Consider the following 25,627-nt stretch of genomic DNA (forward strand, 5'->3'; position numbering starts at 1 on the left):
TACTAAAACATCATGTTCTCTGCTGTGGTAGCATTAGCAGGGTTTCAGGGTGGTTTTCTGCTGTATCATCTACCCTTGCTAGGTAACATGATGGCATTTAATTATGCATCTAAACAGTGCCTGCACAGAAACTGTTCATATTTCATCAATTCTAAGTCCTTCACAGCTGATTTCCCATTACAGATGAGAGAGTTTTAGGTAAGGCCATGCTCACAACACAAGGCAATGGAGAACTCTGTGCTCAGACTTTGTGCATCTTACTGGGACTCCTGACCAGTAGTAGGTATTTCACATTCCAGCTTGTACAGGGAAATAAATATGAATTGGACTCCTACTAGAATAACCTTACACCCATCTGTCAGCTTTGCAAGTGTAAAAATCCTGTGTGTATTCTCAGTAAGTGATTTTCAAAGGGTCTGACCTTCCATAAATGAAATCCAGATTCCTCAGAACTAAGCAGAGGCGGAATGCTAGGCCTATGGCACGTGTTTCCTTTTAACCTTGCCTGTTTCAGCAGCAGGCCAACTCAAAGAAAGCATATAATAATTTTATAATAATAGAAAAAGAAGTTATATAGGTTTTTCTTTTTTTAATTACTCCACATGAAAAACAGATTGTTTGCCCTCTAGACAAACTCAAAAAATTTAGAACTAGAGACCTGCTGGTATCTGAGGGGAGCCTAGAAGAAAGATGGAGAGGCACTTCTTACAAGAGTATGTAGTGGTGAGACAAGGGGGAATGGCTTCAGACTTGAGAGTATGTCTAGGATTAGATATGACAAAGAAATTCTTTACTGTGAGAGTGGTGAGACACTGGAACAGGTTGCCCAGAGAAGCTGTGTATGCCCCATCCCTTGGAAGTGCTCATTGCCAGGCTGGATGGAGTTCTGAGCAACCTGGTCTGGTAAAAGGTGTTCCTGTCCATGGCAGGGGGTAACTACAAGATCTTTAAGGACTCTTCCCTGCAGGTTTATGATTCTATGAAGAATTTCACCCCTACATGTTCAATTCAGGGGATTAATCCTAAAAACCTTGCATTTGTTGAACTCAGATGCCAGCTCCTCTGATGAAATACGAAGAACTATTTTGTACTATGAAGTATTATTTTGTAGCTTCTGCAAAAGTGGGCAATGGCCCTGCAAAATTGCCTCTCTGTTTTCCTGGATCTGTCTATTGTCACAAATACAGCAAGCAGTGACACAAATCAGAGGAGACCATAGCTTGTTTTTTTCCCCCCGAGTCTTCTTGTAATGGAGAATCCACACACTAGAATGCAGCTCCTTCAAAGATCCAGAGCACCAACTGACACATTTCAGAGGAGTACATGGGGGAACAGTTGTGGTCATCATGAAAATCCCCTGCTCTAGTGTGAAGTAATTCTGTGTCCTTGCTGCACACACTGAGCAGACAATCCTGACTCTTTTGAAGCTTGATCTACCAAAGTAGTAGAGGGGACAAATAACGAGAAGTAGTTATAAGCTGTTAAAATCTGAAAGAAGATACTGACTTAACCTTTCTGCTGCAAATAAATAATTCACAATAACATTCCAAATAATGTATAAAATTATGAGGGTAACATGGAGTTATCCTGTAGAAATCTTTCAGGGTAATTCAAATCAGAGTTAACAGTTAAAGCTAATATTGACCACCTTTCAAGATGAATACCCAAGGTCATTGGCTTGGGATTTAAGAGCGATGATGCAACCAAAGTTATTCTGCCTCAGTTTCTCCATCAATAAAATGCAAATAGCAGTATTTGCCCCTTTTCAGGAATTTTTGAAAGATCCACAAATGAGAAGCACTGCTTCAAGAACTTCCATCCTTATCGACAGAGGAAATTAATTTGAAATCATCTGCGAGGATCAATGAAAAGAGAATTCAAAGGAATCAGATCATACATAGAGCTAATAAGCTTTAAAACCAACACAAGATGAATACAGAATCTGCCTGAAATATCAGCAGGGTTCAATATAATAAATTTATCTCTGATTGGGAACCCAGGCAAATAGCCCAGCTATAAGCAGAGCAGACACAGAGTGGCTTGGGTGACATAAAAATGTGCACCAAGAAACTAACATTTCCCTCCCTAGGGAGTAGCAGGGTAGGATCTTCATTCTGCCATGGGCCTCAGGGAAGGATGGCAACCCTTGGTACCATCACCCCTAATTTTGCATCCACACTTTTCACAGAATCACAGAATGGGTCAGGTTGGAAGGGTATGCAGCAGCTCATCTGGTTCAACCACCCTGCTCAAGCAGGTTCAGCCTAGAGCACACGGCACACGATTGTGTCCAGATGGCTCTCGAGTATCTCCTTTTACAGAGACTCCACACCTCTCTGGGCAATCTGTTCCAGTGTTCGGCCACCTGCTCAGTCAAGTTCTTCCTCATGTTCAGGTGGAACTTCCCGTGTGTCGGTTTCTGCCCACTCCCTCAAGTCCTAGTCCTTAGCATCACCGAGAAGAGCCTTGCTCCATCCTCCTGGCATCCTCCCTTCTGGCAGTGCCGGTGGCCTGTGAGCACCTCAGCCTGGCTACCCCTGGGCAAGCACCCGCCCAAGCTTGCCTGTCTCCCTCTGGGGTCACCTGCAGCCTCATGGAGGGGTTGCCTTTCGCTACTATTAATTTCCACCCGGTGGAGACGTCCCTTGAGGCAGGGCAGTCCCGGAGCCTCTCCGTAGCCCCGCGGCGGTGCCCTGGGCCCAGCCGGGCCGCAGCAGGCGGGGCAGGGCCGGCGCGGCGGCCGCAGGAAGGGGAGGGAAGGCGGCGCGCGGCCGCCGCCATCATGCGGGCGCCGCCGGGGCTGTCGCGGCTGCTGGTGGCGGCGCGGGGGTGGCGGCGCCTGGGCGCCATGTCCCGCTACAGCACGGAACAGCGGGGCCGGCCCAACTCGCCCGATTACCGCCTCTACTTTAGTAAGTAGCTGTCCCCGGGCTCCATAAACCCCTTCCTTCCCCGTCCCGCGGGGCGCACGGAGGGGGAGAGGTGGCGGCGGTGGCTCCCCGCTCCCACGGAGGCTCCTCGGGCTGGCTGAGATGTCGCCCCCGAGCCTTCCCACAGCTGCAGGGGGACAGCAGTGTTTTTTGTAGAGAGCGAGGGCGGATCCTGTAGACATCCCGGCTTTTGGAGGGGATGCCTGGGCCTGCTCAGCCCCAGCCGTGCCCTTGCCCAGCCCCGGAGGACGCCGGGGGCGAAGCACCGCCACGGTGCCGTGTAGTGGCGACCTGGCCGCGGGGGCCCGTGGCACCCCAAGGGACAGCCGTGGGAGGCTCTGTGGTGTGACAGCCCGGCCTGTCCCTTGTGACCAGGACAGCCCTTCCTCCCAGCAGACACGTCACCGGGGCGGGAGGCTGGCATCCAAAACGTGGGGCTCCGGCCCCGAGCGGGGCCAGCAAAGTGGCAGTGCGAAGGCACGGGCAGTGCTCCAGGAGGCGTCGCAAGACCCAGCGAGAGCGGAGGGTGTGCCGTGTTCAGGATTACGCATTTTCGTAACAGTGTTGTCTTGTTTGTGTGCTAGTCCTATCGCAGTGGCTTCGTACGTTTCTGGTCCGTTGACCTACAGTCAACTCTGACGTCTGCCGGTGTGGGAGAAGCGGAGGCGGCGTGTGCCCGCCTGGCAGCGCTGCCAGAGCTCCCTTGTGCGCATTCATGGGGCTGCCAGAGCAGGAGATAGTTTAGAGAAATCAATTTATTTGGTGGCAGTAAACAGCCTAACACTAAACCTTGTTTTACTGGGGAGGAGCATCTACCTGGGAGGTTTCCAGGAATTGCAAATCAACTTCATGTACTCTCCTTTGCTGAGGTGGTCAAAAGTCCACAGCTAAGTGAGGCGCCTTGTCTGCTTTTTCCTTTACTACGAATAGGGGTGCTTGCAGAGGAGAAATTCTATGGGATTTGAATTAGTGTTTGCACTATTTTGATGTGATACTTGGACTTGAAAAACTTAAGCATACGCTCCAGTGAAATTAGTTTCTTTCCAGAGTGGGAGCAAGGCTGAGGTGCAGATTAAGTTAGCACAAATTTCTGCTGGTTTCAAGGTGTGGTGTTTCATATCGAGGCCCTGGAACAATTATCCCATCCCTCACTTACTCTTGATCAGACTTTGGCCTATTACATTGGGGGATTTGTGTACATGAAACTCAGTTTATTAGAAATACAATGCAATCACAGGGGCAACATTGCTAGAAACCCAGATTAATTTACTTACCACTGATGGAAATGAGGCTCCTTTGGGTTTGGTGTTTTTATTTTTGTTAATGGTTGTATATGGCCAGGGAGTAGAAAAGAATCAAAGAATCTTCTCATCCTTATATAGCTTGTATTGCCAGGTAGAAAAGAAGCACAGTGTTGAATACTAAAGCAATAACTTTGCTCCTTGTGAATCCTCGCCAAAACAATCAAATTCCTTGTCCTCCATGTAGGTACATACTTGAAATTAAGCTTCAGAAAAAGTTTAGCTGGTGCGTAATCATAGCATATATATATTTCTGCACCACTGTATGAGATTTAGCAACAGCAACATCTTATGCCATTTCTTAAAGTTTGAAATGCTGCTTCATTTTGTCTTTCAGAGAATGCAGATGGTAAATATATTTCCCCATTCCATGACATTCCCCTGTTTGCTGGATCTAATGAGGTATGTTTTTATGCCTTGAAACACGATTAATTTCAAAATGCTCGTAGTTTTGTTAGTGTTCTTTAGATAAAAGTGCAGGTTGTAAAAGCTTATTTTTTGGTAATCAATAGAGAAATGTATAGTGCCAGAAAGAGCCACTCTAACCCAGACTGATGCCTTATGTAATACAGGCACAACGACAACACCAAATTTTCTCTGCTAAGTTTAGTAACTTGCAGTGAAACATAATGATTGATGTGTACACAAGCCTAGGTGTCTCTAAGTGTTTGAGGGCAGGAGAACCCTCGCTGTATCTTGTGATAATCGTCTGTGTTTAGGTTTGTGCTTATGTGTGCTTGAATGAATTTTCTACTGTTACTCTTTTTGAAATAGCAGTTTTCTACACCTGCCATTAGAAGTGTACATTTCTTTGTCGTGGATGTACAGCACACTCTTCCATAACTTATGGTGTATGTCTTTAATTCCCAAAAGGAGCATTAGAATTGGAAGCCAACAGCAATGCCCAGGAGAGAAGTGGTAATCACACCTTTGGAGATTCACAGTGTGCGAGGTGCAGCTGAGCACTGTCACGTCTTGTTAGCCACCCTCCCTGGGGTTTCATTACAGTAATAATGAAACGGCTGTTTAGTCTGCCACTGATGGGAGAACTGCCAGTCTTTGGCTTAGGCTGAGGTTTGCTTATCGCAGAGTCCTTGTGACACAAACAGGCTGGGGGAGTTTTAGTCGTTTTCTTGTTTTGTTGTTGAGTCTCTATGGGTGATATGAGTGGTGCGAAAGGTCAGTATTTGAACATGTTCAGATGGAGACTTCTGAACTGGTGAACCAATCTCTTGATTTATTAAACCTGAGAGACTAAAAATCTGAATTAAACCTTTTTGATCAGCAGACCCAAGTGCCAGTTAGTGGGAGAGGCAGGTCATTCAGAGTGTCATTACTAAGATGCCACATTCAGTCTGTTATTGTCTATTATTTTATTCCATTAAAGGAATGGGCATTTTCATCACATATTCCTTGGAGGCCTTGCTGTCCCTGCATCTAGAGTTAAAAGTTTGGAGGAGTAAGTTACAGCCTGTGGTTTTATGAGTAGGTTAAGTTAGAGTACAGCAATGTCTGATGAGTGTGGAGAGACTTTGATTTTGATGTGTGAGTGGGGAAATGGCATTCCACCTGATATAGGGCCTGATGGGTGGGCAAGAAGGGAAGTCATGGTTAAAGCCTTGTTTGCAAGAGGATACATTATGTAAGGAGTTGTATGTTAGAATCTTTCCATGCCTGTGTGTAAAATTTGTGGACTTTATGATGGATAAATCCAGCCTCATTTTTCGTACTGGTTTTGTTTATTTTGGAGTGGTTTTTGTCTTCTTCAACTGTACAGAAGGATGACTGTTTTTAATCAGTTGAGTACAGATCTAAATTGCTGCTTAAATTTCTTAGTAGTAGGGGTAAAGTGGATGTGTTCTTGTACATTTTTTTATCTTCCTTTGTTAATGTCTCAAAGGTTAGAATTTCACAATGAAACAGAACTGTACTTACTTTTAAAAGTTATAATTTAGACCTTTGTGCTCACAAAGGGATGCTTCAATTGCATTGCAAAGTACTGTTGCCTGTGTTTATGTGAATGCAGTGTTGTTCTCTAGTGTTTTTTATATGCTTCTTTACTTCACTCTTTCCCTATAGGATAAAGAAATTCCTGCGAAGAGGTCAAAGACTACTGGATCTGAGGTACTGCTAATTTTTTTTTTTCTTGTTTTGTTTTTTTTTTCCAACTATTTCTTCTATTTCCTCCCAACATCACTTTTCTGCAAAGTGAACTTGCTCTCACTGAATATAGTTGACACATCTTCAAATGCAAGTCTTTTAGGAGAAGACTTAAAGGGATTTAATATTCTCTTCTTTGAATGGACCAGAAGAGTCAGAATTCCTTTATTCATCAAGATGTTCTCAAAGGCAAACACTTATGCCAGTCTTTCAAAGGTTTGTTGTGACTCTTGCAGTGTAGATGTGTTATCTTTTTTTGCTATTGTGTTCAGAAACATTTGCAATAAAACCTCCCTTAATGAAATATTCATTATGCTCTGACTATGGATAATCTTTGGTTTATATACAGAACTTCAGAAATCCTAAGTATGCTAGGGCATAAATTATACTGAGTATCTGCTTTTTAGAATTGAGGTTATGTTGCTTTCTGTACTCAGCTGGAAAGCCCAAAGGGAGAAAAAACACATTTGCTAATGGTTCAGTATTATCTAGCACTGAAGTTAAGGCTAATAGAAGCCTAGAAAGCTTGGAAGACCTGCTCAGGCTTCTTCTGTGAAACAGCATTTGTTGCAAGTGTTCTTTCCAAAATGCAACATTTTTTGCTGTGCTTTGCCTGGCATAGGCCCATCTAGAACTTAGTAAAAGAATGTTACAGAAAAAAAATGAGCCAAACTATGCTTTTAGGCCATGATATGTGGGTGGGCGGGTATGTGTCCCAATCCTTATCTTCTCCTATCTGTTTGGCCAGTCATGTTACAAAACTGTAGCTACCCACTCAATGTGAAAGAACTGTCCCAACTGTCTGGGTTCTCATAGTTTTGCAGCCAGTGTGTGGTGCACTGGTTCTTGTGTTGTACAGCAGTCCCCACACAATCCTGCACTGTGTGTTTCCTCTCCATTTACTCTGTGATTCATTTAGGCTACGATGCCTAAGTAATGCTTTTTAGATTTCCTGTAGCTTAATGGTCATTTAGGTACTGTTTAGTAGATGTAGAATCATGCCTGAAAGAGGAATTATTCAGGAGGAAGAATATGTGTTAGTAAACTTCTATCAAAAATCATTGTCTTGCAACATCAATTCTTATTTACAGCTCTCGCTGGCAAGTCAAGTGTTATGCGTCTTAGCTGCTTATATGTACTGACCAGTGCAAAGACATTTCATGCAGCATCTGAAACTCTTCAAAACTGCATTTGTCTGTGCTGTGAGAAGTGTGGTAACTTGTTGAAAGCCATGTTTCTAGTAACCTGTGGAATGGGGGGCAAAATACCAGTGAGGCTGAGCAGCTCTTGCTTCCTTGGCCAGTGTAGCCTCCAAAGCTGCTTCACATAATTCCTGCTGTGAGACAGCTCTGGACTGTGGTTTAATAGAACTACAGAAAATGAGCAAAGGCAAATGTGCTTTTCAGTCCTAGCAGGCTTTTGATACAATTAGACAAACAGATGTGCAGGCTGTAAGCTTCCCAAACATCCTTGGTCTTTACTTAGATGGTGAAGTGAGAGAACACCTTTTTCATCATGATCTTTGGGATTTGGGAATGAGAGAAATGATGCCTTGAGTTTTAGCTTTCATATTTCTCAGTTTCTGTGCTGCCTCAGTGTGCAGTTTTGAGCTTCCTATTAGCTGTTAAGTGAACTCTCTTCACAGAGTAGGTAGACAAAGCTTGATACCAAAGACAGTCATTACAAGTTCCAGGTCCAAAAGCATAAACAATGGTGGACTGAAGAGAGAAAACAAGAAGGATGTGACTTCATAACCTGAAACTGTAATTAGACAATTAACCCCAATATACACATGGACCAAAACTTATAAGAAGGTGAGACCTCGTGACTGATCGTACATTTTGTGACCATTTTGGGTCCATCTTGGATGTAGCCCTAGCCAGGCTCTTATACTGCCCAAGGTATATCCTTTAAGGTTTTTTAATAAATATCTACTTTATTCTTAACTCTGTCTAGCCTCTATTCCAGGTCAGCTTTCTCAAGGCTTCAGAGAAAACTGGGGGATCTTTGTGTTCAGTAAAGCAGTTTCTTCTTATGCTGGGCTCTTCAGCAGCTCTCCTCACCTTGCCTGATGAGAGACACATCCTTGTGTGCTTGTATGCAGGGAGAGCATAGCTTAATCAGGGAATAAAGGGAAAATGAGGAATTTAAGGTCATGTACTGATTTCAGAAAACCTTTGAAGCCCTGGATTCCTTGCTCTTGTCTAGGAATGCACAGGCTGCTACTGATACCTGTTACTCGGTTGATCCTTGCACTTAATCTGACCGGAACTCAAAAGTGATAGTTCTTGCCCTGGAAACTCATATTTGAAACTTACACTTTTAGGGTGACAGTTATTGGTTACTCTGGACAAGAGCAAGCCCTCTTAAGAGTTAAATTATGCTGAGCTGGTGTTTATCAGCTAGCAGTCTAGCTATGGAAAATGAAGATAATTTTGCAAGAGACTCTTCAGTCAGTCTAATCTACTTTAAATTGTCCTTGGTGTTCCTGTTGCCAGAAAGGAAGGTCTCAGAGTAGGCGAGTTTCAGCTTTCAATGTTTGTAGGATAGAGAATGCACACCCTACAAGTCTATATCAGCTGTTTTGCAGTCTCAGTTTGTAGTTTCTAAGGGAAACACTGTCGTGTTTCTATATTAACTGTTTTCACTAGTTCAACCGTTTCTTGTAACATTTTAGACCTTCCCAAATCTCAGTTAAATTTAGCTCTGCAGACACTGCTGACAACTTACCTTTTTGCTTTTGCAGATGGTTTTTGGCTGTTTGAGGACAAGAAAGAAGTTACTTTGAGGTAGAAACTATGCTGAAAGAAGTAATATTCAGCTCTAGTGTTGAAATTATTAGCAGCTTGCAGTCTGAACCCCTGCATTGCCTTAAGCATTGCAAGCACTTGAAATCCACTCCTGCCCAAGTAAATCTCCGTGACAGGTTTCAAAAATTTCACATCTCTGTCTGGAAAAGAGGATGTTTCCACTAGGGTTACAGTCAAAACTGTCAGAGCCTGACTGTTGAATATGGTCTTCTGTGTCTGGCAGGAAGAAGGTTTGAAGAGGTCATCATTTTCTTTTCAAGGCAAATGTGACATGTTGTTCCCTGCTGTAGTGAAAGGGTTTTTAATCTACTTGTCATTGTATATCTTTGGAGAAATATTCACATGTTGTGTCATTCAGAGGACCCAGGTGTTCTTGAAATCCAGTGTTTCATATTTTGGCCCTGGTAAGGAGTCTGTCCGAGCATGTAGAGATTATAGTCCTCTAACTTGCAGACATTCACAAGAGCATTTGAAAAAAAAATATAAAGAAGAACAAGACAGCTTTTTTTTTCTTCCATCCTGTGTGGATTGCACAGTGCTGGGATGCCTTTGTGGACTTCAGCTGAGATGCTTCTGTGAGCCAAAAACTTCTAATAAATTAACTAGTCGGGTGAGATTTAAGGGGTCATCAGAGTGGTCATGAAGCCTGCATAGGTGATCTGATAGTGCAGCTTTTACTGCTGATCTGATTTGTGCTTCCAGCAGCGTTCAAAACTAGTGTCAGAGATGTCATTTGGTAAAGTTTGTACACTTCATAAGAAAGGAGAAACTGTCATTTTCCATGCCAAACAGGTGCACACTTTGTGCTGATTTTGTATTCTGCTTTAAATACGGTGTCTGTAACTGTCCTTGGTGATGTTAGACAATTTTTCAGTATATGTAACTTTGGCTACAGTGTGCCCATTATGTGGTCAGGGATTTGTGTTCCAAATTTTAGGTTATTAGGGAATCTTTTACCCTGATGTTTGAACTTGCCCAGACTTTTGCTATGGATGTGGCTATTAGATGCAGCCTTTCTTTGTGTTGCTACAGATGAACAAATGCTGAGAGCACCAGTAATCTTCACTTATCAGTCCAGTTGAAATCTAACCAGAGTACTGTTGATTTACTGAGAAAGTTACACCAATGATTTGATCCAGCTTAACTTCACACAAATTGTTCCTTAAACTTGAGAAAGCTGGTGTTTCATATTTTTCCATGTCAGGGTTGTACACTGTGAAGTTTTGCAGGTGAATGTGTCCCATAACTGGTTTATCAGAGAACATGCCTGACACCAGTGAGATTCCTGTGTGTAAAACCTACCTGTACCTACAGAGTGTTCATGATTCCCTTTCCAGTATAACAGGAGGGAAGTACACTGTGAGGAGACTGGAAGCACTCTGCATTTATGCTGGACGTTGCATTCCTCTTTTGCTGTGTGGTATGTTAATTTATATTGGAGAAGTTCCACTTTCTTTTTGGTGTCCAGATGTTGTTGGCGACTGGGTTGTTGTTTCAATTGGCAAATACCTTATAGCTAGTGTTGCATTGGGAACACTTATAACATGGCTACTCATTTTATAAGGAAGTCCCACTCCATTTATTTCTGGATATTTCTTTATTTCACGACAGTCCATATTTAGCTTCTCCTTTTTTTCCCCCTTTTTTTCTTCTGTTTTCTTTCTTCCTTTCAAACATCACTCTTTGCTCACACTACTGCTAGATTACTGCTTACGATTTTCATTCTTGTTAGTCCTCAGGTGCATGCTGCCATATTCAGTTGATGGCTGATGAGAATCCTTGCCAGACTGCAAATGAGCAGACAGAAAAAAAAGAGGAAGTGGTAGCTGCTTTTTCTTCTTTCTTTCTGGACTCAAAACTTTTCTGTGACAAAGTCAGCAGCCCCCAAATGCTGCCTCTAGTGCTTTTAGATTTTTTTAAGCATTCTACTATAAAAACTACCAAAGTAACTGTAAGCTTTAGCATATCTCTTGTTATGCATGGTGATAGCAAATTTGCACTCTATTTGGGTTACCCCATGTCTGCTTCAAATTATCTGAACCTTCAAAGATGAGCATTAAGGGTTGCAACCCTTGAGCAAAAAGATACCTATTCAAAACCCTTCCCTCGAGTGTATGAAATGAGGAGCTTGGAATGACTGGGAAAGAAGCTGGTTGAACAAGAAACAGAAAGTTAGGTAAGGAAAAAAAAATGGTTTTGAGAGGGATATAGGGCAGTCCAGAAAGATAGGCATCAGAAAGGTCATGGATTTTTTTTTTTTCCTTCTGATACTCAGGTTTCCAAGATCAACCCCAGATCAAAACAAGTTACTTTCTGTAAGAGTCTGTAAAGCCAGAACTAGTTGGTTTTTTTGGTAATTAGCCTTAGAGAAGAGAATGATGACTAACAGTTTATCTGGATACAACAGTCTATATTTTCCTTGCTTTTCTCAACACTTGCTACACAAATATGCTGAAGTATTTTTAGGTTTTTTTTATCTTTCTGTGGTTTTTCAATCTCAAAAACCAAAACTGTTTCTGTTTTCTGTGTGAAAGAGACACATTTTTTCTTGTCTCAGAAAAAACTATATCATGATACATTAAAAATGAAGGTCGGCTGAAATGGAATGCAGTGAGGTGGCAAGAAGTGTTAAAGACAACACCCCAATAAAGCAAACAGTTACAACCTACCTGAGTTCCCATGTAATCTCCTGAGGGTGTAGTTCTTAGGAAATGAAGGGTATTGTTTAGACATACTTGTTTTTCCTACTGAAGTAATTTTCTGCTGATTTTCTTATGCAGTTGTAGGAATTAGGAAATGTACTTTAGAATTCCCTGTGTTGAGCAAGTAGATTTCACACCTCCCCAGCCCCCATTACCTCTTCAAGGTATAATAGAGTGTAAGTACAAATATCTGTCTTTTGTTCACATTGACCCAAAGTCGAACAAGCTACGCAATACCTTGGATTGAGTGTCCCCCTGGGCTCTTCAGCTCCCTTTCCCTAGCAGGTGGATTCTGTCCCTTTTTCTGAATCTAAGACACTGTTTCCTCCTCTTCTTGCATGCTCCAGGAATACTGTCCTGAGGAAACTGTCAGCCCACAGAGTTGACATGAGGCTGCCTGGAGGAACTCCTCCTTCTGGCCTGTTGCACAGTCGGCACTCATGAAGTGGAGTCCCTTCTACATGAGGCACTTCCAGAGCTGGGTTAAATCTGGACTGCAGTGATCTCACAGTCAGGGCAGTTGACTGCTATTGTACTATGGCAGTTAAATGGTAAACTTTGCAAACAATAGTTTTTGTTCAGTGAGAGATCTTTTTTCTGTGATTTGATGATGTGTCAAATGGGTGGTTGGAACAGTCTTACCGTTGCTTCAGGGAGTAGAAGTGCATATATAGGGGATTGGTGAGGTGAAATTTTTAATTTTACTGATTTAAGATAAAAATGCCAATTACCAGATGCATTCACCAGCCAAAACTAACCACTGAATGACACATGCAGATGGTAATCTGTGAAGACAGGTGGTGTCTGACACTTACATTTCTGTTTTCAGCTGAGGCAGGAATAGTTTTCAGCAAGGGATTGGGGACAGCTTTCAAGTGGTTAGAAAGAATAGGTGCTTGGTCTTGGAAAAAGAGTGGAAACATTTCTGTGTAATACTTAGTGAAGAAGGAAAACAAGATAGGAAAGAGGAGGAAAATACATCCTAAAAAACCAGGTAGTCTAGTCCTCTTTCAGTCTGTCAAAATACATAGTATGCGCTCTCCTTTCCACACGAGTGAATCTAGTCTCACCACTGTGAAAATTTGATTGCCCTATAAATAAACTTTTTATTTTTAAATGTAAACATGAATGAAGTCATTAATCTTTTGTAAATGCTTGTGGCAGCTTAGCATTAGAGAGAGTACTTTTGGGGATTTTTTTTGCATACAAATTAATCTGTCAGGCCGTCACATTTAAGACTCTTGACAGTTCACGTTTGACTGATACCACAAATTATGAGGGCCTGGTCTTTAAGCTGAGTTGAATCCATGTGGTTTTATTATGTCCTTGAGAGCAGCATTGCATGAATTTCAGTCCAGTGTAGTCCAGCCTCAACAGCTGATTTGGTGAAGAAGACCTGGACTAACTGCTGACTAATTAAAAGCTTAAAACCAAGCACAGAGGCTGCTGAAACCTCTGCATTCTATGTGGTGAGGAAAGCATATGGCAGCATCTAAACAACAAAAATAAAGGACTGTGGTGGAGGGGAAGACATCCTGTATAATTCTAGTAGTTTGTAAGTTTTCTGCCTGTAGCTACCAGTCAGAACAATTATTTGACCTGCTTGGCAGTTCCCTAAGAGTTTCTTGTCAGCACTGGCTTTCATACTGTTCATTTTTCCTTTTCCAAGTGTTTCCCAGATGGATGTGCAGACTTTATTTGATTCTCTTCCAACCCTTCTTACCTGCTCGTGCATGTATGTTGCTTTGTTTTATCTGCTTGCTCAGTGTTGACATTTTTGAGCCGTCTTTACTTTTGTTTCAACTGTTCTTATGTACATGTTTTTTATGAAACTGAGAATTATGTGAAACTTTTATTTTTTTATTTTTTTGGTCACAACTTGACTGGGAAAGTGGTTGAGTCCATGTGACATGCCACTGATTGCAGTATGGGCACAGTACTTATGCATGGGAAATATAGTTTACATTTATTGGGAATTGGCTGTCAATATTGTACCTACCTTGTGATCTCATACTAGAAATGCTGAATGACAGTTGGGATTTCCCTTTCCTTTCTTCCTTTCCACATTCCATGTTTGGGAGGAGATGGTCATAGAACCATGTGAATTACTTTAATCAGACTGTGACATTGACCCTGGTAATGGTATTTGTTCACCTTCAGGGTACAATGAGCAAAAATACAAATATTTAAGGGGTCACTGGAGCCTTAATTGTGATGTAGTTAAAGAGTCAGTGCAAATCTTCACTTCGTTCAATTTTATATTTCTTTCTTACAAATTTCTTCAAAAATATATTTTGTCTTTCCCAACCTGTTGGGATTGCTAATACCAATGTGAGATTTCCTTCATCATCTTGTGAAGAGATGTCCCAGGCAATGTGATATTTTGGGGCTATTGTAGTAGTTTAAAACAGGTTGTAGACCTTGCTTGATGGTTTGCTCTAGTTATCCAATTCAATAACAGTCTCCTCCTTGGTAGTGCTTAACTCAGCTTCATAAGAAGAGATCTTATGGAAGTTACACAGAATTTTTATCTTTGGAAAAACGTTGCTTTAGCCTCGTTGGTAAGAAGGTGTAGACTGCTTATTTTTCTTTTAAAACATGAAAGTTTACATGTTGATTATTTTTTTTCCCTCTCACACTGCTTTCTTAAAAAACTTTCACTTTGTTTCTGTTAGGAAGTGGGCTAACACAAATGTAAGGTGTCTGTGTCCATGTCCTGCCTCTGCCATCACTTTTGGATTACTATCAGCTCACTTGAACCAGACTTGACTGAGAATCAGAAGTGTCATTTGCATGAGATTTTAAAAAAATAGTAAGGCAAAAGAGGAGGACCTGAAGGAATAAATCCTTGGGGGAAAAAACCCAAAACATTCTCCTTTCAATTGCCTAAGGGAAGCTAACTCTGTCCTATAGAAACATTTAATCCTCTTTGACTAGTAGATTGAACCACTGCCTCATGGCAAACCATTCCATGGACATTTGAACATTTTGTGAAAGGTAATATTGACATGGGAACAAAAAACATCAGGTGTATTTCTATTGCTTGTTGTTGTCCATATTCTTAAAGGGGTGATGTGGGGAAAGGATGAACCATGGAGGTTGAACTAAAGGAACTGTACAAATAAAAGCAGCTGTAACAGAGGAATGTGATGTATGTTTCTGCTGAATGCACAGGAGAGAATTTGTGTTACTGTAAAATACTAATTGCCAAATGGAATTTATTTTCAGTTCTGTCACTATTTTTTTGTTTTAGGTCCTGTTTAATATGGTTGTAGAAGTGCCTCGTTGGACTAATGCAAAAATGGAGGTAATTAAGGAAAATACCTTGATTATATAGGTATTTGTAGAAGTTACAACAATGCAGTGGCTTCCAGTAGGCAGAATTTAATCACAGTTTGGATTGCTCTTTGCACATTAAAATGCTCTCTGTTAAAAAATTGGTTTGTAGTGGTGCATGCGCTTTCCTTGCAGTTATAAAAAGTGTTGAGCTTCTAATTGTTTTCTTGGTGGAAACAGGAAAAAGAGGTGGGCACTGCTTCTTGACAGTCCTTTGCAAAGCATAGCATATCTGTAGCAGTGTCCTGGAGTACTGGCTTTGAGGATGCTTTCTAGCATTTGGACTAACTCTTGCTTGCTTATGGAGCAGTCCACCTAGATGATTTAATTCATCATTTCCACTGTATGGTGTGCTACACCAAATCCTGACAAATGGAGTTGCAACTAAAAGAGCATTTCCTTATGACCAAAAAAAAAACATTTGGGGACTTCACTGACTGAAAGTATGAACTCCTGCAGGGAAATATTTTACAAGTAGTAAAAGCATCTGTAGTGTTTGTGAAGCAACAGATCTCACCAGGATATGTCCTGTCTTCCTGAACCTTTGTATTAATTTTAGGGGTGCTTCCCAGATGCTTTTAAGGAAGTTTGTGGTTGAGCTGCTAACTCTTTTAGTTATTGAAAATAATACCAAAGAACCTTCTTAGCCTGTTACTTGAGATTTTTTTTCTTTTTTCCCTGATGATAGAACTGTTTGCCATCACAGCTGTTACTCTTCAAGCAGGGTTACCTCAGATATTTACCCTTTATTTTAAGCTCATGATTTATTGTAGCAGCTGAGTTCTCTTTTGCAGAGGATCCCTTTGACAATGCTTCTTTAACTCTGCCTTAACCTCAGATTGCTCTCCCTCTGCTTCTTTCAGCGCATTATGTCAAGGGTATAAAAGTTTGTCTCGTTAGGTTTAGAAATCATTGATTTTAGACTTTATGGGTTTGATGGAGGAGACTAGATGTAGTTCCCTAAGATTTAACTTTTAATATCCTTAAAATTTACTGCATCAGTCATTAAGGTAGTCATCTTGCCTTGCCATTGTGTCCTGGCAGTCCTTCAGTTTAGATCATGGTAAGCTGCTATTACCTGCTATTGCCAGATCTCGTCTGCTGATCTCTCCTCACATGCAATGGCGACTATAGGACATTAAGCCTTGCATTAGGATGAATATTACCCACTGTTAACTTTCCTGCAACAGATACTCTGCTCATCACCTTGTTATATTTCTGTTCTTCTTCCCTTGTTGCTCTCACTTACTCCACTGGCTCAGTTTCTGTGAACAAAAAGCATTGTGGAGCTCCACTTCTGCCAGTGTCCCAGCTGGCATATTTGAGCCCTTTACTGTTAGGTTATGACCAGAAGCAGGTGGAATCCAGTGTGAAGCCAGAAATATGTGAACTTTCATCTTGGCTCTTGGGGAGGGTTTACTTTTGGAATGAGTACATACTATTGATAGGTTGATGTGGTTCAAAAACGGTGGCATTCCTTTGGGATGGCTTCAGTTACAGTGCTTCAGGTAAAGGACAGGGATAGAAAATGAGTATGGACTGTGGGCTGTGTGCTTATGCTGGGAAGCTATGCGCCACTTGAGTGTAATCACTTGAGCCTGTAACAAATGTTTTGCCACTCAGAGGAGTGTTTGTAAGCAAGAGCCAAGCTAGCATGGGCTGGACTGTGGTGCGGAGTGTCAAAGGGTGGTTACAGTGTGTATTAGCTGTGGTAGGTAACTCGGGCAGTGGCAATATGTGTGGTTTGTGTATGGGCTTTGGGGGAGGATGTTACTGTTCAGCTGTAGTTCAGCTCTTCTGTCAGTGCTTCTTTAGGAATAAGAATGTCCTCTTCAAATGGTAGCTTGTTCCAAATCTGCATTAAGTTGGCATTTGGTGACTATGAGGAACTTGTGCTTGTGAAAAAGCATTTGTATGCTGAGAAGTGATGGAGGGAAGGGGTGTTTGCAATTGGAGAACAAGGAGCAGAGGGCAAGGACATGAAACATTTCCTCTGTGGGTGTCATAGCCCCTGTTGTTGGAATATGTTGTGCCACCATTTGCGTGTCTGTTGAACTTGTACTATAAAGTGCAAGAGCTTCTGACTTAAGTTCCTTTCAGTTTTTATGTTTGACCATGACAGTCTCCTTAGAAATTTATTACTTTCTCTTCTAGATTCATTTTTTTCTTGCATACTTTACAGCATTATTTAATACCTTAATAAGCTGGTTTTTGAATATGACCCTTGAGATTCAGAGTGAGGTTGTCATACTTCTAATAATCCTCAAACCACAAGCATGTGCTTCCAGATAGATCTTTCTTACTAGTTGGGTATGGAATGAATTGCTTTCCATTTTAACACTCTCTCCCCCCGCCCCGCCTTTTCACTATCTACTTAGATTGCCACTGAGGAGCCATTGAATCCCATTAAACATGATACAAAGAAAGGCAAGCTTCGATATGTGGCAAATATCTTTCCTCACAAGGGTTATATATGGAATTATGGTGCCCTCCCACAGGTAACATTTTTGTTATAATGGTGAAAGTTTTTTGTCTTCTGTGTAAATTGCCTTGTAAATCTTGGATAATGCCTGAATGCAAATCAGCTGCAAGAGGGGTGATTCTCTTTGATACATTTGTAAATCAGGGTTTTTTTATGTTGAACTTGATTGTGTCCATAAATTTTGATCAGAATTTGGGTATGGGAGTAAATATGAGCTATGTTTTCAGGAAGGAGTTGAATGATCAAGAATTCTCAAATCTTTAGTCTGTATCTCTGTACTGTAGTGACAGAATTGTCATGGTCTGCCGTTCAAGAATACTTTGTCAGGTAGACCTTTCTTAAACAAGGCATTTATTTAAAAACTCATTTAGGATTTTCATGTACTGCAGCTTAAATTTTAATTGGGATTTCTTATTAGCTTTAACAAAGAGGAACACAAGGGCTGTTCATTTTTAGATTGAACTTCAACGGCCTTCCTTAACTTTTCTCTGAACTGTGAGACTTTACTAATCATGACACATTCAAAACGTTGAGCCTTGAAAAAGCTCAACTAATGGCTGAAATTTTGAGCATAAATAAAAGTTTTGAACTTTTTTCATTTCTGTGGATAACACATTAGACTTCAATTAGTACTGAAGAACATGATGGAACTTGAAAAGAGTAATTTATTTTCCTTGCACTTAACTGTATAAGCAATGAAAGTTGAGTCCCAAAAATCTGCTTACATGTTTGATCCCTGGAGAAGAGGTTCTAGGCAGGTGCTCAAATACTGCAGTGAAGATCTTGTCCAGTCAGCAGTGTCACTAGACAAAGTTTTCAAGTAGATATAGTTGGAAACCAGCAATTCCATTTAATGTTTTGAAATTCCTATGTTCCTTAGTGTAAAGGCTGAATTTCTTGAAAATGTGAATATTTTCCTGTATGAAGTGCATTATTTTGGACTTAGAATACTTTCATCAGGAGAAATGTTTGGCATCTCTTGTTACCTGGTGAGCTGGGGAAGGCTGAACATAATTGTCATTTTTATTTTTTACTATATTAGACTATTTGCTATCATAGCAGAAGTTGCTGTGCTGTTCAGAGAACAATACTATTCCTTCCTTCTAACCTAGAGGTGAAGAGGTGTGACTGGGCAGAAGAGAAGTACTGGTATAATCCAGCCCTAAATAAAAAGCACTTTGGAAGGATGAGAGGACACAGTCTTAAGCCATACCAGGAGAAGTTTAGGCTAGATGTTAAAACAATTTTTGCAGAGAGACTAATTGGACATTGGAATGGGCTGCCCAGGGAGGCGGTGGAGTTACTGTCCCTGGAGGTGTTTAAAAAAAGACTGGACGTGGCACTCAGTGCCATGGTTTAGTTGATGAGGTGGTCTTCAGTCATAGGTTGGACTTCGAGTTTAAATTCTCTTTTGATTCCACGTCAGCAGTTTTTTGGTAATGATTCTGCTACCTAAACACCTAAGCATAATCTTTTCGCGATTTTGCCTTCCCATATTAGTCAAGTTCTTAAGAACAAGTTTGAGGTGGAATTATGATCATGGACGGCCTGAGCTAGCAGTATAGCTACTTGGAAAAAAAAAATTCTATAATCTTTTCAACAACACTTAATTTGACTCAAAATTCTTAACAGAAAAGCTTCTCAACTGTAGAATGAGCTAGTCGTTCATCACCAGTAAAAACAGTAAAAAAAAGTAAAAACAAGTACTTGTGTAGTAATTAAGTTTTACTGAATTGGCTAGGGTTCCTTGCTTGTGCAGTACTCAGAGCAGGAGTTTAAAATTGCCTCTTTGGTGTTAAACTCTTAACTCTCCTTTAAAATGTACATGTCTCAAAATACTCAGAAGTCCTTCATACCTAAATCTAAAATCTTTAAAAAGCTTATTGGCTGCTGACAAATTTATGTGTAGGAGTGTGGTTAGCTTGAAGCTTAGATGTTTTACAAAACAACTTATGTTAATATCATGGTATTTAACAAGTGTAATAAAAATTGTGAGATGTCCTAGCTTGATCCCACTATCACTAGTAACTAGAAAAATCCATATTCAGCGTCCTCTGATGCCTTAATCACTGCAGTTGGGTAAAGTGTATCTGTTGAGTCATCGACACAGGCAAAGTATGTCCTCAGTAATCCTCATGTCACTTGTCCTGAGTATGAGTTACTCAGTGTCAGTCCACTGGCTGTCTATTTTTTCTCCTCCCATTGAGCAAACCTGTTCTCAGAAAGCTGATGTTCTTATTGTTGCTTTTGCTAATCTTTGTAATTTAGTGGTAGTATGAGTTGCAGTTCAGCTTGTAACTGATAGTTCTCTTTCCTCTGGCAGACCTGGGAAGATCCAAACCATACGGATAACATTACAGGATGTTGTGGGGATAATGATCCTATTGACGTTTGTGAAATAGGTTCAAAGGTTTGTATTTATCACAATTAATTTAATTTATCAAGGTTAACTTAATAATTTGGTAGCAACTTTTGAAAGACAAGGTCAGACAGAAAACAGGAAAGAAATGTGTTACTTTTGTCAGTCCCTAACATTATCAATAGAGGATTTAAGGAGAGAACAGGTAAGGAAATGGATTTTTGAAAAGGAGGGAGGAAAGTAGGATTTGATAAAGTCTTTGTACTAGTTAGAAGGGAAAATGAAAGAACAACATCCTGAAGTTATGTAGCTGGACAGTAAGTTTTGGGTGAAGGAAGTGAGGGTTAAGATTTTTGGGGAGGGAGATTTATTTCTTTTTTCCCTGTTAGCAGTATTGGGCTGGGAATAGGCTGCTGAAAGATGAGGAAATATGACAACATCATGCACATTAGAATTACAAAGTCAGACTCACAAAGGAAGTAGGTTTGCGTTTACTCATGGGTGCAAAACAGAAGTAGATCCCCTTTTTTAGAGAAGACTGGAGGAACCTGCTACAGTCTTGCAGAGTTCTGAGTCATGGAGTGGATGGATGAAAAAGAGGTGCAGGAAACACTATTAGTAGGTATAAGGGAAAGGTTTAGCTCACCGAAATAAAATTCTAAGTATCTAAAATTCTACATATCTAGAGGCAGCAAAGAATGGAGCAATGATGTGTATCAAAAATGGGGTTATGAAATGGATGAGTTTGAAAGAGGGATCTCAGGATATTTAGGTAAGGGGAAATTTAATTGGTGACCTCAGTGAAAGTGGCTTTATTTAGGGTAAGAAACCTAAAGATTTATTTCAAAGGATCCAGAAAGAGTTAAAGAGGAAATATTAGCTGGTAGGGAGAAGGTTCCAAAGAAAATGCAAAAATTGCTGTGTTAGTATTTCTAGGGGACTGCTTTGTGGTTTATATGGGTATATTGGAGTTCAGAGGAAGGAATAGAAAGATAGAAATTAGGACCCTGAGTTCAGAAAGTAGAGGGTCAAGAGACAGAAAAGTTAAAAAATTAGTATGAGACATTTCTGACTTGCAGTTTGGAGGGAAGACCAAGAAAGTGTGGGGGACCTAGGGTAGAAGGGAAGGGAAAAAAATTAGCTACTTGTTTACTTAAATTAATGCTGTCTGGAGAATTGAGTATTGGAGAATAGTAATGGTGGGGGAAAGGCTAGAAATACTGAAGATATGTATACTGGGTTTGCAGATCTATCTTGAAATTCTGTTGCAGCCTGCTGGTCAAAAAACTGGGTTTTTTTTTAAAGTAAAAAATTCTGTGTGTTGTTTTTCAGACTTTGTGGCATTATGTTCTGTTTCAGATTCGTTCTTCTGGTGAGATTGTTCAGGTGAAGGTCTTGGGTGTTTTAGCTCTTGTTGATGAAGGAGAGACAGATTGGAAGATAATTGCCATCAGTGCTGATGACCCAGAAGCTCAGAAAATCCATGGCAAGTATTTCTGTCTTTCTTAATGCAGTTATGTCAGAAACTTTCACAGCAGAATGGTACCTGAGTTTAGACCACCTAAGAAGAGGCAGAGAGTGGAAAGGCAATGTTTTTCTTTAGGTCAGGTGCTTTCTTCAAGGAAGGCATATGCACTTTCACACTAAACTTCTAAAATGGTTTGCTTGGATTTTCAAGAGGACATATCATGCAGAAAGTCTTACGACTTCTGAAACACAGCTGCCTTAGAAAGTGACCTCCCAATAATTACAGGCTTATTTCCTGTGTAATAGTGTATATTTACCCGCTTAAATTATGTAGCACACTACTGTTTTCCTTTTTGAAACTGTTTGTTCATTTTGTATTTGCAGGTGTTGTATTGCATTCTGAAAAGGCAGTACATTTCCAATGTCTTGCTGCTTTTAAGAGAATTGCTTCCAGAGTTTGTTGCTTAGTACTAAAAATTAGGTTTCGCCTAATTTTATCTTGAAATTTTGCGAAGTAAACTGCTAATGCAGCTCACCCTAATCAGCCTTGATGATGACTAGCTGTGCAGGGATAAATATCCTGCTCAGACTTGTCCTCCCTGTGATCATCCTGGTATCCAAATGAAACTTGTACTGTAGTGTGTCCATGTGAATAGCACATGAGGTGTAAGTAAAGTGCAGTTTTTCTCTGGAGAAATGAAGGTCTGCTTCCTCAAATGGACTATTACTGGGAATCACGAGACTTAAGTGAGGAGGTTTGTCTAAAAGTGACTATTAGGAGACCAAAAGCCATATATGCCATCAGGTATGTACAATGAGAGCCTGCTCTTCATTGGTAAGGCAGCATCAAGGTACACAGTGGCCTTTCTGTAGGAAGAGAGCAATCCAGTAGCTTTTTAAGGAAGTATGTTTCTCAGCCACTGAGGTTCATTGATGGTTTTTGAATGGAAAGTATGTCACTGGACTAGCCCTTCATTCTCAGTTTTCTTGCAGGTTACTTTCACATGGAGAATACTTGACTTGTGGGGAAAGAAGGGGAGAAGAGGAGATGAGGAAAAGGAAACTCTTGGGTTGATGCTGATTAAAGTCATTGGGCAGATGAATTACTGCATAGTGTTTATGACTCTTTAACTACTTTGACAGTTAGAGATTAAGAAGTTCAGCTTAAGGAAAGAGTAAGTAATAGTTTGCTGTTAATGTCAGTATCAATTTAAACCACTATGTAATTTGCAGTAAAATGCAATATAAGTGTCAGTAGTTAAAAGAAAAGTGAATAGTACTTCATTTCTAGACACTGTTCTGCTTAAAGACTTACCTTTTCTCCCTAGCAGTTTCTGAGAGAATGTGGTCAGAAAAGTGGGTGAGAGAATTCAGGAGTCCACTAAGCAGGGGCAAAACTGTGGCAGTTTATTCCAATATTATTTATTAATTGGTGTTAGCCGTCTGTATTTGAAAGCTCTCTCTGTTTTTTTGGTTGAGTTTGTTTGTTTTTTTCCCCAGGTAATGACTGGTTTATATTCGCTCTATTACAGCTTTAGTTTATTTGGGAGGGGAGGAGTAAGAGCTTTAGCCTTAAGAAGAAAAAGGAGTGGGAGGAATGAGCAAACCATTGCCTATGGTTGATTCCTGTGTGCATCCTTTCTTATCAGGGAATATGTGCAAAACTTCAAGAAGAGAACTGTTCTGAGATTCAGAGAAGTGTAGAAATATTTATCCAATTTAATATAATTTCCCTTTGGGATTGGAGTTGCAGCCCAAGATTAACAAAAGAAAGAAAAGGGGGAGAAAAAAGCCCCCATCTGCTTTCAGACAACATGACTGGCTTGCAGTGTTTAACAGCAATCATTCTTCAGTCTGAAAACAAACAAATCTGTCAGAGCAGGCAGTACAATATGTCCTTTTATACTTGTTTTTCCCCTTTCCCAAAGTTGTTAATTATTTCAGCATAAAGGGATGGTGGCTATGGATAAAACCGGTCTCTCCCTCTGTAATTGATGTGCTGCTGTGTTACGGAGGTGGCCTCCTGGGGAAGATGAGGCTAAGTGTTGCCTTCTAATCCTGTCCAGTCACTTCTGTATCATTTGTTAAACATTTCCAACTGCACTGAGAATCATTACATTTGCTTTCAGCTCAGTATGTGCAGAGCCCCCAGTGAACATTTGGAAAAGATAATTCCAAGACACCAGAGTGGTGATTACTTGCAAACCCTATCCTGAGCTCACACAGTGTGTTGACTCCTCTTGCCTCTTCAAGCACACCCCAGGTACCTGGGATATTCTCCTTCTGGGATTGTGATCGTTCTCATAAGTGCCATTGATTTTCCTGAGACTTCAGAGAAGTCAGAACTGAGAAGTCACAACTTCTGAGTGCTTCTCATTGTTTATTCATAGCACTCCACTTTTTAGTGGATTTATAGATAAATACCAGTTTAAATTGGACACCCTGGCTAGAACTCTCTCTTTCACGCAGAGCAAGGAGAAACTCTTGTTTACTGTGACAGTACCCAGGAATTATAGGCAATGTTTAGCACCTGTTTAATGCGGGACTGTGTCATCAGTAGGAATAGCAGGGTCTTAGTGTCTTTTTGGACTGACTTTGTAAGGGAATCTGTTTAAAATAATAGCACTTAATTCTGGTTAGTATGGGTGCAATCTAACACCAAATACAAGCTTTGTGTCAGATGTAGATATCTGTGTGAGTTTATTTTATACTGCAACTAGAGATCTTCAGATTTATCTATTTCAGTAAAATCTGTCTTTGTGGCTGTTGGCATTTCTGCTCAGGCAGTTGCTAGGCAGATGGCCATTAGTGGGCCAGTGGTGCAACTTTAGACCAAGCAACTTGGAGAAAGGACCTAAAAGCTCCTTCCAGACTGAATCACTAAACCTTGGTGGTGTAATGGGTCTGGCTGCTTTCTTTATTTTGTTGTTGCTTTTTGTGGCTTTTTTTTTTTTTGTAAAATAAGCAGGAGGAGAACTAAATTATTGGAGTAGAAAGGTTGCTTGTCTGCTTATCTCATAGTTTGGATTGAATTTAATATATTAGAATTCACTTGTATATCTGATGTGCTTCACTAGTTTGGAGTCAGAAAGGATGAGTGATACTTTTGTGCTATGATTTGGTCTAAATGTATGTGGCATCTTCATGTTGGACAAGAGGTTTTAAAAATCACTGGCAGTGGATGCAGGAATTGTGTTTGAAGCAGCGTATGAAGTCTGACTTTCAGAAGGTCATCTTGCCCTCCTTCAGCAAATTGGACTAATCATGTATGCTGGGTGGCATTTTGGAGGTGATTTACTGGCCTGGAATCTTAGCAGCCATTTTTGCTGCCATTGCTCACTGGAAGGATGCCAGGATCTATTCAACAGCAGTTGGTGATGTCTGCTGGCTTTTTTGTGCTATTTGCTGGCACTGGTGTAGTTAACTGTGTTGTGTTGCCATGCTTCTTTTACAATGTGCATCTCAAGATAGGGTTTAGTGATCAAGCCCTAAATGGCAAAACTAAGGCTTATTGTATATCTTGTACCATATATTGTTGCAGACCTTAGCATGTGAGTGTATTTATTCATAGAGAAGCAGCAGAGGCTTAGAAGACTTATGTTGTGGATTTGTGTAAGCGCTCAATATAAAGAAATTAATTAGCTGTACCAAGGCTCCCCTCCTACCCCCTGCACAAAACACACCAAATGCCTTTATATGGAATGTTGCTGCTGCTTCCTGTAAATGTTTAGAAGATGTTATTGAAAACATATGTCCTCTCTTCCCACAAACCTTGTTTAGAAAGCTTGCTGCAAACATGTTGTTTTAGCTTTGCTTGCAAGAAGCAGCATCTGTTGTACTAAAAACAGTAGTTTTGTACAAATGCTTTTGTTGCTCTCTTCTGTAAAGCCAACTAGATTTGGGATATGCAGTCATGTTGGCTCACTCCCTTGACAGAGAGCTAGCATGCAGCAGCTCTTGGTGCCAGCCTCTAGAGATTTTCATTATGATCACTGAACTGCAACCCTTAATATCATCCTCTGTCTCTTTTTAACCTTTGGTGCTTAACTTTGGTGCCCAGAAAAGTTAGACCTATGGTTG

The 25,627-nt window shown here is 40.7% G+C and overlaps 1 protein-coding gene across 2 annotated transcripts in view; it reads left to right on the forward strand.

Moving 5' to 3' along the window:
• The first annotated feature begins 2,767 nt into the window (after positions 1 to 2,767).
• PPA2 (inorganic pyrophosphatase 2) overlaps positions 2,768 to 25,627 on the forward strand; it is a 35,058-nt gene continuing 12,198 nt past the window's right edge. The window contains exons 1-7 of one of the 2 annotated variants that reach the window (XM_005517495.3): positions 2,768 to 2,912; positions 4,569 to 4,633; positions 6,311 to 6,355; positions 15,157 to 15,210; positions 17,618 to 17,737; positions 20,045 to 20,131; positions 21,440 to 21,566. In XM_005517495.3, coding sequence (XP_005517552.1) covers positions 2,783 to 2,912; positions 4,569 to 4,633; positions 6,311 to 6,355; positions 15,157 to 15,210; positions 17,618 to 17,737; positions 20,045 to 20,131; positions 21,440 to 21,566 — 628 coding nt within the window. In that variant the 5' untranslated portion in view covers positions 2,768 to 2,782. The remainder of the gene's footprint in view (positions 2,913 to 4,568; positions 4,634 to 6,310; positions 6,356 to 15,156; positions 15,211 to 17,617; positions 17,738 to 20,044; positions 20,132 to 21,439; positions 21,567 to 25,627) is intronic. The other variant, XM_014263169.2, reaches the window with a different exon arrangement.

This window comes from Pseudopodoces humilis, chromosome 6 (assembly GCF_049639895.1).
Source record: "Pseudopodoces humilis isolate 2021_Gansu_Grassland_sample_001 chromosome 6, ASM4963989v1, whole genome shotgun sequence".
Taxonomy (NCBI): Eukaryota; Metazoa; Chordata; class Aves; order Passeriformes; family Paridae; genus Pseudopodoces; species Pseudopodoces humilis.